The sequence below is a fragment of the Balaenoptera borealis genome (genome assembly GCF_965194805.1).
Source record: "Balaenoptera borealis genome assembly, chromosome: 14".
Lineage (NCBI taxonomy): Eukaryota > Metazoa > Chordata > Mammalia > Artiodactyla > Balaenopteridae > Balaenoptera > Balaenoptera borealis.
Genome location: NC_138875.1, coordinates 51,020,977 through 51,036,331, shown reverse-complemented (window position 1 = coordinate 51,036,331; position 15,355 = coordinate 51,020,977). Strand labels below are relative to the sequence as shown.

At 42.2% G+C, this 15,355-nt stretch overlaps 1 protein-coding gene across 8 annotated transcripts in view; it reads right to left on the bottom strand.

Moving 5' to 3' along the window:
* Positions 1-342: 342 nt before the first annotated feature.
* Positions 343-15,355, bottom strand: part of OSBPL1A (oxysterol binding protein like 1A) — a 217,630-nt gene continuing 202,617 nt past the window's right edge. For all 8 annotated transcript variants that reach the window (XM_082355474.1, XM_082355473.1, XM_082355475.1 and 5 more), the window contains 7 exons: positions 12,341-12,448; positions 11,340-11,429; positions 10,976-11,102; positions 7,893-8,009; positions 7,200-7,323; positions 5,814-5,904; positions 343-1,564 (listed from right to left, as the gene is read on the bottom strand). In XM_082355474.1, coding sequence (XP_082211600.1) covers positions 1,462-1,564; positions 5,814-5,904; positions 7,200-7,323; positions 7,893-8,009; positions 10,976-11,102; positions 11,340-11,429; positions 12,341-12,448 — 760 coding nt within the window. In that variant the 3' untranslated portion in view covers positions 343-1,461. The remainder of the gene's footprint in view (positions 1,565-5,813; positions 5,905-7,199; positions 7,324-7,892; positions 8,010-10,975; positions 11,103-11,339; positions 11,430-12,340; positions 12,449-15,355) is intronic.

Sequence of the window (15,355 nt, the reverse complement as noted above, 5' to 3'; positions counted from 1 at the left end):
ATATGACACAATAGCATTTTCCAACTCGTATACATTGTAAAAAAAAAAAAAAAAAAATTAACCTTTCCACTCTAGCAATTTTCTACCAAGGTATTCCACTTGATAATTCTGTATTTGGCATTCACACCAAGTGAACACAGTGGCACCTTGCTCTAATACTGTATTTACCCAGAGAACAGTGAGTGCTAACTGCCTACTTAGCACGTGAGCCCGGGGGTGAGCTCTCTGGCCCCGGGAACCTTGGCAGCACAAGGACTTACTTTCTTGTAAGGACACTTGACAATTTGGCATCCTATTAAGTGCAGCATTAGTATATTTCAAAGTTTAAAAGAGACCACACTGTTTTAAACATTCTAAAGCCTTTATTTAGCATCAGGTAGATTATTTCATTATAACACTTGTTAACTTCAAGACAGCCATTAAAATAACTTACTGGCAGCTACCTAAGGCCCCCTGGAAGCAATATCTCAGTCTGGGGTTGGGTGGATAAATACCGTAAGATTAATGTACCCCAATTAAAGGGGCAAAGCTACTGTACAGTAGGTCTCCATACATATCTTAAGTACACAGGTGCCTTGCAAACTTGAAATGCACAGGACCTCCTTCTATATAGTCTGATACTTATAATACATGAGTACAACTTAATTTTTCTGGTGGCATTTGCCACTGGGAGTTGAAGCATTTAAAGGTTTGTCATTATGTAATGATGGTGACTAAAATCTATATTTCTAGGGTATTTTTGTGAATTGCTAGGTTTTATACATATTTTCAATTCAAACATGTACAATTCAAACATTTTAATTATAGAAAATTGTAAAAGTAAAATCAGAGCACTAAAATAAGCAAATGAAATACCTTTTCCAGTTTAGAATTTTCAAATCAGGAATATCTCTTCTCAACATTCAGGCATTTTTTTTTCTTTTTAGAGGTGGGAAGGGGTAAAATTGAGAGGATTAGTAAGAAGAAAAGCCATCTTTTCAAGGCAGTCTTTACAAAATGGCATAACCTCTATATTTGAGCATATAAACATCATATAGGAGAATTCTAAACATTTCGAAGTTAAATCTAAAACATTCAAGCATGACAGCCTAAAAATATTCAAAATAACTTGATTTGGGTTACTATATAATTCCATAAAGCTAAAGTTACATTTAGGTATAAACCTTCAGTAAATATGGCAACAGCAACCATCAAAAAGCATATTCTCCAACAGTTTCCCATACCTCTATATAAAACAGTATTCCAAATAAGCGTGTTTGGATGGCAAAATTACCCATTTTTCCAAAGACTTTCATCACCAGTATCCACCTTATGCCCTACTTTTGTTGGGTGAAATGCAAGTTATCATGAGAGGATTTTTTTCTCTTTTTAAAAGATGAGTAGAAACCAAAGAAGAAAATTTTAAAACACAGGTTTAAGTCTTATCTGTAGATTAGCCAAATGCCCCAACTTGTCTATGTTTTAATAAATGTCAGGCAAATTGAAGTAGTTTCTGTCCCAGTAGCTGCCCGAGTAAAGCCAGTCCTGGGCTCCGCTGTAGGGATTAGGACCTTGATGGAACCACCTGTTTAAAGAGGAAAGACAAGATTTATGGGGGAAGCTGTTTCTGATCACAGGGTCCCTGCTGCTTCACTAGCTTGCAGACTCCCCTACTGCAGCGATTCACTTTGTTCTGTGAGTTAGGGATTTCCAAAGAGACTTCTAAGTGCTTTTAGAGAGCACGTATATAGAATAATTTTCCGAAGTATGTAATGAGACCACCCAAAAGGTTTAAGGATTTTTCCACAGCATTCAGCAACAGTACTTGTCTAATTGTTCACCTAGGCCCATTCCCTAAAAGCATTCTATTAAGCAATGGGGAATAAGGAATTAGAATACGGAAATTAACTTTTACCTCTTACCTACAGTAATATGAAGGTGCCTGATTCAGAGTAAATGCCACCCCACCACCAAACTCTTAGCTTCATTTTACCAATGAGGAGCTCAATGTCAGAGAAGTTAAATAACTTGCCCAAGCTAGTCACTGATATCAAAGTTGTTAAAGACCATGATTTGTCAAATATACTGTTACACATAATCCACTGAAATTAATCTGATCCAAATCTTCCTGGGTCTTCATTTTCTCTATACTAATAGAGATTCATAGGCTGCATCTAGCTTTTAACATCTTTCAAATTCTAGAAAGAGCTGCCCTAATTTTCTTGCCCTTTAAAAAACAAGTCATAGGGCTTCCCTGGTCATGCAGTGGTTAAGAATCCACCTGCCAATGCAGGGGACACAGGTTCGAGCCCTGGTCCAGGAAGATCCTACATGCCGCGGAGCAACTAAGCCTGTGCGCCACAACTACTGAGCCTGCACTCTAGAGCCCATGAGCCACAACTACTGAAGCCCACAGGCCACAATTACTGAAGCCCGCACGCCCTGGAGTCCGTGCTCCGCAACAAGAGAAGCCACCGCAATGAGAAGCCTGCGCGCTGCGACGAAGAGTAGCCCCTGCTTGCCGCAACTAGAGAAAAGCCTGCACACAGCAAAAAAGACCCAACACAGCCAAAAATAAATAAATTCATATAAATAAATAAATAAATAAATGAACCAAGTCATCCATTTTCCACATTCCCAGCTTTCTCTGGGTAACGGAAATGAAAAATTATTTGTTCAAAAGGTTCAAATTTCAATTTGTATAACATTTTCTAATATGATTTAGTTTTCAGTAATATTTATGAAAACAGTTTCATATGTCTTTGTCATTCTTTCCAAATAAATTGCCTCTAAAAATATTTAACAATTAGAGTGAGCTTAGATTTGTTTGATAAGTCCCAAGTGGTCCTATTAATCACTGCAGCAGCACTAAAAACCCTAAGACACAAAAAATGCTTCAGATTAGGCTAATTCCTTGAAGACTGATATAATAAATGCCCACTAGGCCAGATTTTCTAGAATATTACATATATTATTTTGCTTTTGGGACTTTTCCCTAATTAGAAAATTTAGAAGTCTACTTTAAATGATCAAGATATTTGTGTTTCAGACTTTGGTAACCAAGCTGGAAATACTTTAAGGAACCACTGTTTGATCAAAGTCACAGAATTTTTGTCTAATATGAAGTATACAATTTTACTCCTTTTGGTCTCAAAAGTCCACGTAGTAAAAGCACTTTTGTAGTCAGGCTTAGTAAAATCAAGCACTTCAGAAAATCAGGTAAATCAAAATCAAGGTAACCAAAAATAATTCTAAAAATTAACCAAGCCTCAGGCCTGTGCCACAGGATTTCTTCCATACAAAGTGGACAACTGGAAAGTCAAGTGCAAAGAGACTGTGCAGAACAGTAGATTCAATAGCAAAGAACGTTTTTTTGTTCACACATAAGCCAAATGCTCTAAAGGCCACGTCTGTAAGGCCTCCCTTCGGGGAGCACTTCTTGGAGAGAGTTGCAACATGGCACTAAAGATGGGCACCTCGGATCTGAAGGTCTGATACTAGGGATTAGAGTTTCTCTCAACATCTAGTCTCTTAATTTCCAGCACTCACGTCTGGAAAACTCTGCTGCCATCAGCGTACCCCCTCCACGTACAAAAAAGTCCATGCTGTCTTTTCAAAGTCTTATTAAACATTTTAGGCAAGCAGAGGCAAAAGAAAAGGAGGGAGGGGGGCGAGGAGATATCTTTGTTCTTTGTTACCCTTTAGTCAGTGTTTCTGAGTCTACAGAGTCTGTGGGTCTATGTCAGTAAAATAACATTAGATAAAATATTAATTCTGCACGATGCTTGCACTGGGGGAAGAGGTGACTTCATCAATTTTTTTGGCCTCACCACCCACCTTCTCTTCAAATCCTGTGTCTATCGCCAGTCCCCCCACTTTCTCCCCACATAACCCCACTTATTAAGGTCTCTGGGCTCCTCTAGGAAAACAGGGCAGGATCACAAGCAGCCATTTCCATATGCAGGAGCCACAGTTTAAAGCCTGAACAATCCCAAAGCTGGAACTCTTTTCAAATGAGTGAAACTGGTATCAACAGGAAAGCCAGCTTTTAGTGTGGAAGAATTGGGGACAGGTTACAGTAAGGTTCTGGGTTTGATTTCTGAGGGCTGGTTTCAGCTCTACCAGGCAGAACATGTTCCTTTACAAACTGCCCCATCCCCACCCCGACACAAACTGAACCAAGCTGTTCAAAAAGCACGTTATCAGCCAGGAGAAGACCCATCAGTGAATGCCACCTCTCACCACTACTGGAAAAAGACTCCAAGCACATATTCATTTGGACAAAAGGTCAGTAGGGTCATTTTTAAGGTCTGTATATTCACATAAGAACTACTGATGCTAAGAGACAGCAGTGGAAGCAAGCATGTGTTAAGGCTCCCAAGTGGAGCTCACAAACGTAGCTTCTAGTTTTTATTTTCAGGCTACCACAGAGCTGTCTAAAGCTCCTTGCTTTCTGCACGTAAGACTTTACCTGACAGTAATACTTTTCTCTTACTTTGCACACTTGAAAATGTGGCCAGAAAAGTAAAGGAGTTAATAATTAGAAATAGGGAATCCCCTGGCGGTCCAGTGGTTAGGACTTGGCGCTCTCACTGCCGTGGGCCCGGGGTTCAATTTCCTGGTCGGGGAACTAAAATCCCGCAAGCTGTGTGGTGTGGCCAAAAAAACAAAACAAATTAGAAATACGGTACAAAGTGGGTTTTCCGCAAAAGAGACTAGGAATAATGATTAAAATCAAATCAAATCTTTTAGAAGGGATTGCAGTATAGCAACGTGCTTTTGGTTTTTGTGGTTCTTTCTAATCATGGTCTGCGGCATACTTGTCCTTGAGCAAGTTTCTTAAATGAAATACACCAGCATTTGGTTTCTTCACATACAACGAGGGGACTTCCAGACTAATGGCTTTCCAGTGGTTTCCCAGATCCTGCATGTGTGTGGGTGGGAGAAGGTGAGCCCTGCCGCTCAGCTCTTGTCCCACCCGAGCAGCCTGGTGGCCGTGTGTTCTATATTTGCAGATTCTTTACGTGTTCGTTGGCAAAAAAGATTTTGATGCTAACAAAAAAGTCCAAAAACCACTGGACTAGATGCTATCTAAGGTCATTTCTAGTTCTAATAACTGTGTAAGACGCAAAAGGGCTACAAAAAAATATCTACTAAACTGCTTGTGAAATTATGCCCATATTGGCTCTGAAATTTAATAACTTTGAAAAATGGGACAACGGTTTCTATTACATAATATAAATGTAGAAAATGTTTTTATTCTATTCCTATTTACAAGAGATTCTATTACTCAATACAAGTGACTAAGTAACTCCTGATTCTTAAAAAGAACAAACTTTCAAAACTTGCAAATTTTATTGCCCAGTTTCTGTTGCTGAATGGAATCCAAGATGTCACTTTAACAAATCGTATTTCCACGACATGTCAAATCCCTTGTGTTTGGAAGAGTAAAGGCATTGTCTAAATATCCTTGATACATGATATATGTATAAGCTAATAGCCCTGTAATTTTACTCATATATAAGCAAATGGCTCTGAACCTATTTCATGCCAAAATCTGTAACTCTACCTTCCCTCTTAAAAACAGAAGGGACAGTGTTTTGCTGAATAAGAAGGAAAGATAGTTTGCTTAACTGACACTTACCTGTGGTAATCGTGTAGGAATATTTTAACCTTAACTTCCAAACAGTCCTTTTTCTTGGCACACATGCGGCCCTTTCAGCTTGAACTTAGTCAGTGGAAAATACTTGACAACTCGCAGGGCACAGTGAGCCAGGCTCTGCAGTCCCATGTCTGCCAGCCGCCCCCCCCCCCACCCCCGCCCCTCATCGCACCTCGTCTTCCACTCCTCCTCCGACTTGGACCTGCTCTTGCGGGCCGCTCTTTGTTTCTCCTCAAGGCGCTTTTTTTCTTCACTAGCTTGATCTAGAGTCAGCACATCAGTGAAAACCGTTACTCTACACATAGAGGCTGCCAGGCACAGCACTCAACACAATCTCTTCATGGAGTCAGGTAGCAGCACGTCTCCATTTTATCAGAACATGAACACCATGAAATTTATCCTGGCAAAATTTTAACATATCCCCAAGTTCACACTCAAGACCCGGTCCTCTCCTATAGCTTTTGCCCTTAACAACCTCTGCATTTACCCAAGGTGCCAGCTTATTCTTAAGGCCAAAAAAAAAATCATGTTAAAATGCTTCAGTGAAAAATTCGGTGGAAAAACTGAATACACGTGAAAATTTTCTAAATTCTTAGTGAGACCTCACAGAGCTCCTCCAGATTCCATTCGTAAGAAATTCAAACCATTTTCCAAAGCGCTGTTGCACTGTCTCACTGATAATTCACAGGGAGGGTCAGTGTTTAGTTAGGGCAGGGTTTCTCAGCCTCGGCCCTGCTGACACGCTGCACCCCATGATTCTTCACGGGGGGCTGTCCTGGGCACGGCAGGACGTTAGCAGCACCCGGGCCCCCATCCACCAGATGCCAGCATCAGTTCCCCAGATGTTTCAGCCAAAGTCTCTAGACTCGGCCACACATCCCCTGGAGGAAAAACTGTCCCCATTTTGAGAACCACTGAATAAGAAGAAATTTAACAGCACGAAATAAAATGTCAGAATTAACCAAGGCCAAGCACTTCTTTGAGGCTCACAAGGTGCTCTTTAAATTCTGAAATATGTAGTGAAATAACTAGTCAGAATATAGTTAAAGTTGATAAATGTGATATTATTGTCCCAAATTCTCCTCTGATATGTAAGATATGCCTCTGGTCATATGTATTACATTAAATTAGGGAGTATCACTGAGACAGTGAAATATGAGCTGCTAAGGTCCACCTCAGATTTCCAAATTTAAAACCAAAGTTTCTGAATTTAAATTGAATTTTAATTTTAAAAAAAATTTTAGAGACTTCCCTGGTGGCGCAGTGGTTAAGCCTTCACGCTCTCAATGCAGGGGGCCCGAGTTCGATCCCCGGTCGGGGAACTAGATCCCACCTGCCACAACTAAGGAGCCCACGTGCCACAATTAAGACCCAGAGCAACCAAATAAATAAATAAATACTTCTAAAAAAGTCTCTAAGAGAGACTAAAGATGGTTGTGCTAACGTACAAAATGCTAAGTGCTAACATACTAAAATACTGACAGTGACCCGGAGTAAAACCAACCACCCTCCTCAAAGAAATCAATCTTCACTGGTGCCGCTGTCAGGTGCTAGTTACCTATTTCCCCATTTTCCATGGCTCTGATGTCAGGACGTAGCCTGCAGTCTGTCTTAGGAATCACACTCTCCATTTCCTTGTCTACTTCATTCAAAACCATTGCAAAGCTAGTAAAATTATACATCTGAAAAGAAGAAAATGTTCAAATTAACATATACCAGGGCATAATGCAGAATGAAACCCTGAAGGTAGAAACAGTTGACAATGACCCCCTGTTCGGTGGTGACGACGGTCGGCCTTTCTCAGATCACACATCTCAGTGTTTTCACCCAAGTCTGCGCCACCTGTGGGAATCTGTCTCAAAGAAACCCCCCCAGCAGGCCTGCCAGCATGAATATCTTCCACCACCATCACCTCGAAGGAGAGTTACAAGCAAACCCAATATTCTCCATTCTTCATTTAAACCCTTACTTGCTAGATCTGGCTGCGCCACCTTGTATTTAACGACAGTCAGTCTTGCTGCTCAGTAATTGTTAGGGAAGCCCCCCAAAGCCTCACGCCAAGGCGTCTTGGCCAGCCAGACACCAGGAGGCCTGGGCGGCAGGAATGCCCCGTCCCGGGTTAGAAGCCGCAGAGGGACGACTTAGGAGCTTTTGATGACCACCCGCCTCCTCCTGGTCCCGCCTGGGCCGGGGAAAAAGCACCGTCAGAGCCCAGTAAACAGGAGGCCGCACTCAGCACGCCCAGCCTCACCTGGGTCGAATTGGCAGGCCGCGGGGCTATTCGCCACAGGAGGACGCTCCCAGGGATGACGAACACACTCTCGGAATCTGGCATTGGCATTTCATCTGACTCCTCAGAAGCGCTCATCTGGAAGAACCAACAGATGAACACAACAAATGTTTTCCAAAGAATATACTTACAAATTGTAAAATAAGCACCGCTGACTGCACAGCATTAGGATGTAACCGTACGAGGGCCGGGGCACCATGACTTTCTCGCTCTCACATCCTCACCTTTCAGCACAGGCCAGGGAGCCAATAACTGCGGGCCTAGTGAGTAAGCGCTGGGAGCCTCGTGCGCCTTCTGTGTTGTCTCATTTAGGGGTCTGTGCGTTCCAGCCATTACCATCACCATCATCATGCCTTTACTATCATGTTGTAATATTTTTAAAGTTTTTTTTAAAGCCAAAATAACTCATTTAAGTATTGACTGGAACATTATGAGAGCAAGAAAAGGTTAAATTCTTGGAGCATTTAACTAAATTTATCAACAACACAAACCAGTAGGGATTCTGAAAGCATTCTATAAAAAGAGGACTTAAAACGATGTAAGGCTAGGGGCTTCCCTGGTGGCTCAGTGGTTAAGAATCCGCCTGCCAATGCAGGGGACATGGGTTCGAGCCCTGGTCCGGGAAGATCCCACATGCCGCGGAGCAACTAAGCCCGTGCACCACAACTACTGAGCCTGCGCTCTAGAGCCCGTGAGCCACAACTACTGAGCCCGAGTGCCACAACTACTGAAGCTGATGCTACGCAACAAGAGAAGCCACCACAATGAGGAGCCCACACACAGCAACGAAGACCCAACACAGCCAAAAATAAATAAATAAATAAATTTATAATAAATAAATAAACAAACAAAACAAAAAGATGTAAAGGCTAAAAAAGAAACTAACATTTCCTCTGGCTGCACCACCCCCTCCTCCACCCAACCTAGCAGAGCTGCTAGCAGCTCTCTGTATATTTAGTCCTTACATAATAAACCCATAAAGTGTTTTTTTTTCATATAATTTTTTTAAAAAATTATTTATTTTTTATTTATTTTTGGCTGTGTTGGGTCTTCGTTGCTGCGCACGGGCTTTCTCTAGTTGCGGCGAGCGGGGGCTACTCTTTGTTGCAGTGGACGGGCTTCTCATTGTGGTGGCTTCTCTTGTTGCAGAGCACGGGCTCTAGATGCGCAGGCTTCAGTAGTTGTGGCTCGTGGGCTCAGTAGTTGTGGCTCACGGGCTCTAGAGCGCAGGCTCAGTAGCTGTGGTGCACGGGCTTAGTTGCTCTAAGGCATGTGGGATCTTCCCAGACCAGGGCTCGAACCCGTGTCCCCTGCATTGGCAGGCGGATTCTTAACCACTGCGCCACCAGGGAAGCCCACCCATAAAGTTTTACATATAAAGAATTTAAGCCTTTGGAAGGCTAAGTCATATTCCCAATGTCACAGTTACCAAATCTAGAACTACTGGCTGAGATATGCAACTTTAAAAACAGCAGCAGGGAAGGGACAACACTGGTGACAAGCTCCCCAAGGCATTTAAATGCGCTCGGGAACATCAGAAATCCACGGTGGCTGGTGCACACGGGAGGCGAGAGCAGACACAGGGTGAGCGTGAGGCTGGCTTCTCTCTCCAAGGGGCAAGGCCGTTTTCCTACAGAGACTGACCGGGGATTTACGGGACACGAGGGGGATTTTCTGGAATTTCGCCAAGGCCCTCCTCTGCCACCCCCCACCTCTGTAAAAGGAGGATGAGGCCACGTCTTCACCAAGCTGCCTTGTGCTGGCTGAGCCACTGCCCAGGAGTTCGGGTCGGGGCCTGGGATCCTGGAGCATTCCTTCTCCAGCCCCGTCAGTCTTGGGGTCGCTGCAGAGAAGCGTCAGTGCACCCCCCGGAAGGAAAGAGAAGCAGCGGAGACCCAGGTGGAGGAGGAAAGCGGACTGTGCCCGGAGATGGAGGCAGAGGGAGGGGAGAAGGGCCCAGCCGGGGAAGTGCCACTGCCGTCAACTGCACCAGCTGCTCTGTCCCCGGGACCCTGGTAACCTGTTTACAAAGAATGCCACTCAGACATACACCTTCTGTTTTTGAGGAAGGTTAGGGCTTCCTAACCTCTTGCATGTGTAAGAGGCACCTGAAGGGCCCCAGAGAGCTCGACACGGCGGGGCGAGGGGAGCCGGGAGCTCTGAGACGGTGCTTCGGTGGCCGGTGTGATGCTCGGAGCAGAGGGGCCTGAGCTGTCTTCACCAGGAACCCCTGACCTCCGTCAACTCATCTGACACGTGGGTGCTACTGCTGTACCCATTTTACAAATGAAGGTGCTGAGGCGGAGAGAGGGTGGGAATCTGCCCGAGACTGAACCACGCAGAAGTGGGAGAGGCAGGATTCTAAGCAGAGCTCGTGCTCTGAACCGTGATGGCCGTTACTGGAAAGTGATCAGTCCTCCGGCGCTTCCTGTCCAAGCAGGTGCAAGCTCTCTTCAGCTCAGCCTGCTGAGCGAGCGGTCCAGCCCCCCGGGGCCCCGCGACGAAAACCTGTGGCCTCACACGGGGAGAGTCTATCGTTAAACTGTCCCGTTAGGAGAACGCTTAGTAAGAGGAGGACAGCCGTCCAGGAACGAATCCCTTAACTGCGACGCGCTCAGCTTCAGGGGTCTCGGATACAAAAGAGGGCAACACAACTGCTGCAAGCATGAAAACGTACGTGATCGTTCTGGGAGAAATTTCAAGTATTCAAATGATCTCAACTGCTAATGCACTTAAACAGAAAGGAGGACAAGGACATTGGTCTCACTAAGATGAACTCCAACGTTCCAAAGCAACGTGAGTTCTATGCCGCGTGTATAACTAACAGCACAGCACACACCCATACTCCACGGGAGATTATGTCAAACATTCCCGACCAAGGCAGATAGCTGGTTCATTAAGAAGGTTCAAGGAGAAAAATTACATGCATTAGCACCAAGTATAAAAGGTCACACTGTGACCCGCTAACAGGCCACTTCCAAAAGGATTAGTACAAATTTAAAGAGTCCAGTGATTCCTTCGATACCACCTTCTGGGATGTTCACCTGTTTGCTGTTCTTCTTCTCTTCAGTATTTTTCTTATCATTTTTTTTGTAAGCATCAAAGGTGGCAGGGTCAACACTGTATAAACATTCTGTCCACTTCCCATAGAGGGCACAGAGCTTCTTTTTGCTGTCAAGAGAAACTGATGTTTAGCCAACAATTAAACCAGCGTTTTGCTGTAACTGAATATTATTATAAAGATGCTTACAAATCAGATTCTTTAAAGAAATAAATATTTCCTTGCAGAAGAAAGAGTTTTTCAATTTACTGAAATGCTTGTTTCCTAGGTAATGGCAGATTTTAATAACAACATTTTATTTAGTGAACGACACCTATACTAGTCAGCATTTAAAATGGAAACTTTACCTTTTATCTTGAATGTAGCCTTCAACTTTATGTAACTCCTTACCAAAAAGGCCGCATGGCTTAAAATTCAACACACATTTGTCCGCAGTCCTGTAAAGGAGATAGTGAGCTCAGGTTACCGTTCAACACAGAAGCCGTAGGAGAGAGCAGTGACTGTGATAACCTTTCTAGTAGCAGCTGCTGTTTACTGACTTTCTAACGCATGCCAGGCTCCACACAGAGAGTATCATAATTAATCCATAATCAGTACCGGACCCACCATGGAGAAAACGTAAAGCAAGGTTCATAAAAAGATAAGGGACTTGTTGCTATGGAATGAATGTTTGCCCACCAAATTCATGTAGTGAAGCCCCTAGTCGCCCACGTGAGGGTATTTAGGGGTAATTAGGTCATAAGGGTGGAACCCTCATGGATGGGATCAGTGTTCTTCTAAAAAGAGATACGGGGAGACGATCCCGCCCTCTGCCATACAACGATTTGAGAAAACGGCCAACTTCAAACCAGAAAGAGGGTCTTCACCCAGCATTAAATCTGCCAGCACCCTGACCCGGGACTTCCCAGCCTCCAGAACCGTGAGAAATAAATGTCTGCTGTTGAAGCCGCTCGGCCCTTGGTGCTCTGTTACAACAGCCCGAGGCGACTAGGACACTGGCCTAAGGTCACAGAGTAGGATTTGAACCCAACTCTTTTCAACTTTCATGTTTCTCCTGCCACCCGCTGCCCACGTGAACAATGCAAGCTAATCAGGATCAGCAAAATGAGCTGAAGGAGGCAGGAATGAAGATTTCCCAAGGCTGCAGAAGCTCTGAGTTCACCAGTCTCCCCTAATCAGAAACTTTAACATAAAATCTGTTCATTAAACAGATGGGCTTTATTTACTCCAGAGCTATGCTGCCTGGTTCTTAAATTATCATCAGGCTGTACTAGAACTTTTTGAAAAAGACTACCGGCACCCTCTGATGACAACTGAAGGGATAGGGGAGGATGACGAAGCATCTCACTTGTGGTTTGTGATCTCCACGTTGCCGTACTGCTCAATCCAGAGTTTCCCCACAATGATGTTATGTACACAGCAGGTAGGATTTGTCCACGTATATGCTTCATTGTGTCTAGAGAACACAAAGAAAACCAAAGCCCAGAAAAATAAGTGAGAAGTGTTACTCGGTTTAAAAAGTGCATTTGCCTCAAATGCTATTACTCAGGATAACACATCAGACTGCTGGAGATGACTAAACTCTAAGACCGTAAAAACTCTGCTGGTGTTAATCACAGTAAAATAGGTATCATCTGACTACTCTTATTGTTTCTTGATGCAAAAGCTTAAGAAAAAAATTCTATCTTTCTACCAAACTCCAAATTAAACTATGTACATAATCATCTTAAGCATTCAAAAGTTTGGTGAAAACATAATAAACAAAATTAAATTAGAAGTAGAAAACAGTCTATTTAGTACTTTCTAGTTCACCAAAGGGAAAAACTTGTGTATGTGAGTAAGCTCCAATTGTACACATCCTTTGCTTTTGAAAACATTCGTTTTACATCTTTGTACATTTATGTCTAAATTTATTTTTAATTTACAAACAGTAAAATTCACTTTTCTTGGTCTATCTAGTTCTGTGAGTTTTAGTGCATGTGTAGATCTTTGTAACTACTACTATAATCACAATATAGAACAATTCCATCACACCAGCCACAAATTTGCTCATGCTGCCCCTCTATGGTCAAACCCTCCCCCAACCCTAGTCCCTAAACAACTCATTTGTTCTCCATTGCAATAGTTTTGCCTTCTCCAGAATGTCATATAGGTGGGATAATACACCATGTAACCTTTCAAAATTAGTTTCTTCATTTGTATAATGCATTTTAAATTCTACTTATCAACAATTTGCTCTCTCTTATTTCTGAGTAGTATTCTACTGTATGGATGTATCACAGTTTAACCATTTACTCACTGAAGGATGTTGGGTTGCTTGGTGACTATGATTAACAGTACTATAAACATCTGGGCACAGGTCTTCGTGAAAACGTTAAGTCTATTCTCCAGAGTAAACACCTAGGAGTGGACTGCTGAGTCATCTGGTTAACATAGGGTTAACTCTGTAACCCTACGTTATCTGGTTAACATAGGGTTAACTCTGTTCTCCAGAGTGGCTCTGCCAGTTTAGATTCCCCCCAGCAATATATGAGATTTCTGGTTGCTCTACATCCTTGCCAACACTTGGTACTGTCAGTTCTAAAAATTATTTTGATTTTGGACATTCTAATAGGTGTGTAGTGGTATCTCACTATGATTTTGTATTTCTTTAATGACTAATGCTGTTGAGCATGTTTTTCTGTGCTCGTTTGTCATCCATGTTTCTCTTTGGTGAAGTGTCTGTTCACATCTTTTGCCCAGTTTCTTATGGGGTTGTTTGTCTTCTTATTGTTTTGAGAATTCTTTACACATTCTAGATACGAGTCCTTTGCTGATAAATGATTTGCAAATAATGTTTATCTATCTATGGCTTCTCTCCATTCTCTGAAGACTGTTTTTCACTGAGCAAGAGTTTTTCATTTTGATAAAATCTAATTTATCAATTTTGTCTTTTCTAGACTGTGCCTTGGTATTATATCCATAAGATGTCATTGCCTAATCCAAGGTCATAAAGATTTTCTCCTGTTTTCTTCCAAAAGCTTATAATTGTACATTAGATTTCAGCCTATGGTCTATTTTGAGTTCATTTTTGTTTAAGCTGTGAGATGTAAGTTGAGGTTCATTCTTTTAACATACGTACTTCCAACTGTTCCCACACCATTTGTGGAGAGGACTATCCTTCTTCACGGAATTGTGTTTTTACCTTTGTCAAAAATCAAAAGACCATGTTTCTGTGGGTCAGTTTTTGGACTCTATTCTCTGTTCCCTTGATGTATGTGTCTATCCTTTTGTCAGCACAACATTGTCTTGATTACAATAGCTTTACTGTTAAGTCTTAAAATTAGGAAGTGGGAGTCCATGAATTCTGTTCTTCCTTTTCAAAACTGTCTTGGCTGTAGTGTTTCATTTGTCCTTCCATATAAATTTTAGGATCAACTTCTCTTTATGTATCAAAAATCATCCTGGGACTTTTAAATTTAGATTGTGTTAATATAGATTGCTTATAGATCAATTATGGGAAAACTAACATCTGAATTACATTAAGGATTCCAAGTATAGTGAGACATAGTATGACTCTCCATTACTCATAGTCTTTGATTACTGTAATCAGTGTTTTATAGTTTTCAGCATGTGGAACCTGAACATATTTTATTATCTTCATCCTGCTATCGAGCCTATCCCAGTTATTATTTTTGTTATTGTATTTTTTCAGTACTAAAATTTCCAGAAATACTTTCATTTCTTTGCTCCAATGTCTTTCTATTCACTTTAAGAGTGTTCATCTTTATGTCATGGAGCATAGTTATAATATCTGCTTTAAAGTCTTTGACACAAATTTCAATATCTGAGTCACCTTGGGATTAGAGTCTGTTTATTGTTTTTCGTTTCTTTTCTCTTTCTCTCTCACACAAGGAGATCATAGAGTACTTGACTTTCTCTGACTTATTTCGCTTAGCATAATGTCCTTGAGGTCCATCCATGTTGTTGCAAGTGGCAAGATTTCATTCTTTTTTATGGCTGAGTAATATTCCCGTGTGTGTGTGTGTGTGTGTGTGTGTGTGTGTGTGTGTGTGTGTGTGTGTGTATGCCACAATTTCTTTATCCATTCATCCAACGATGGACACTTGAGTTGTTTCCATATCTTGGCTGTTGTATGGAATACGTATAATAATGCTGCAATGACATGGGGGTGCAGATATCTTTTTCAGTTAGTGTTTTTGTTTTTCTTTGGGTAAATACTCAAAAGTGGAATTGCTGGATCATGGTAGTTCCACTTTGAATTTTTTGAGGAACCTCCAAACTGTTTTCCATAGTGGCTGCACCAATTTACATCCACCAACAGTACACGAGGGTTCCCTTTCCTCCACATCCTCACCAACAC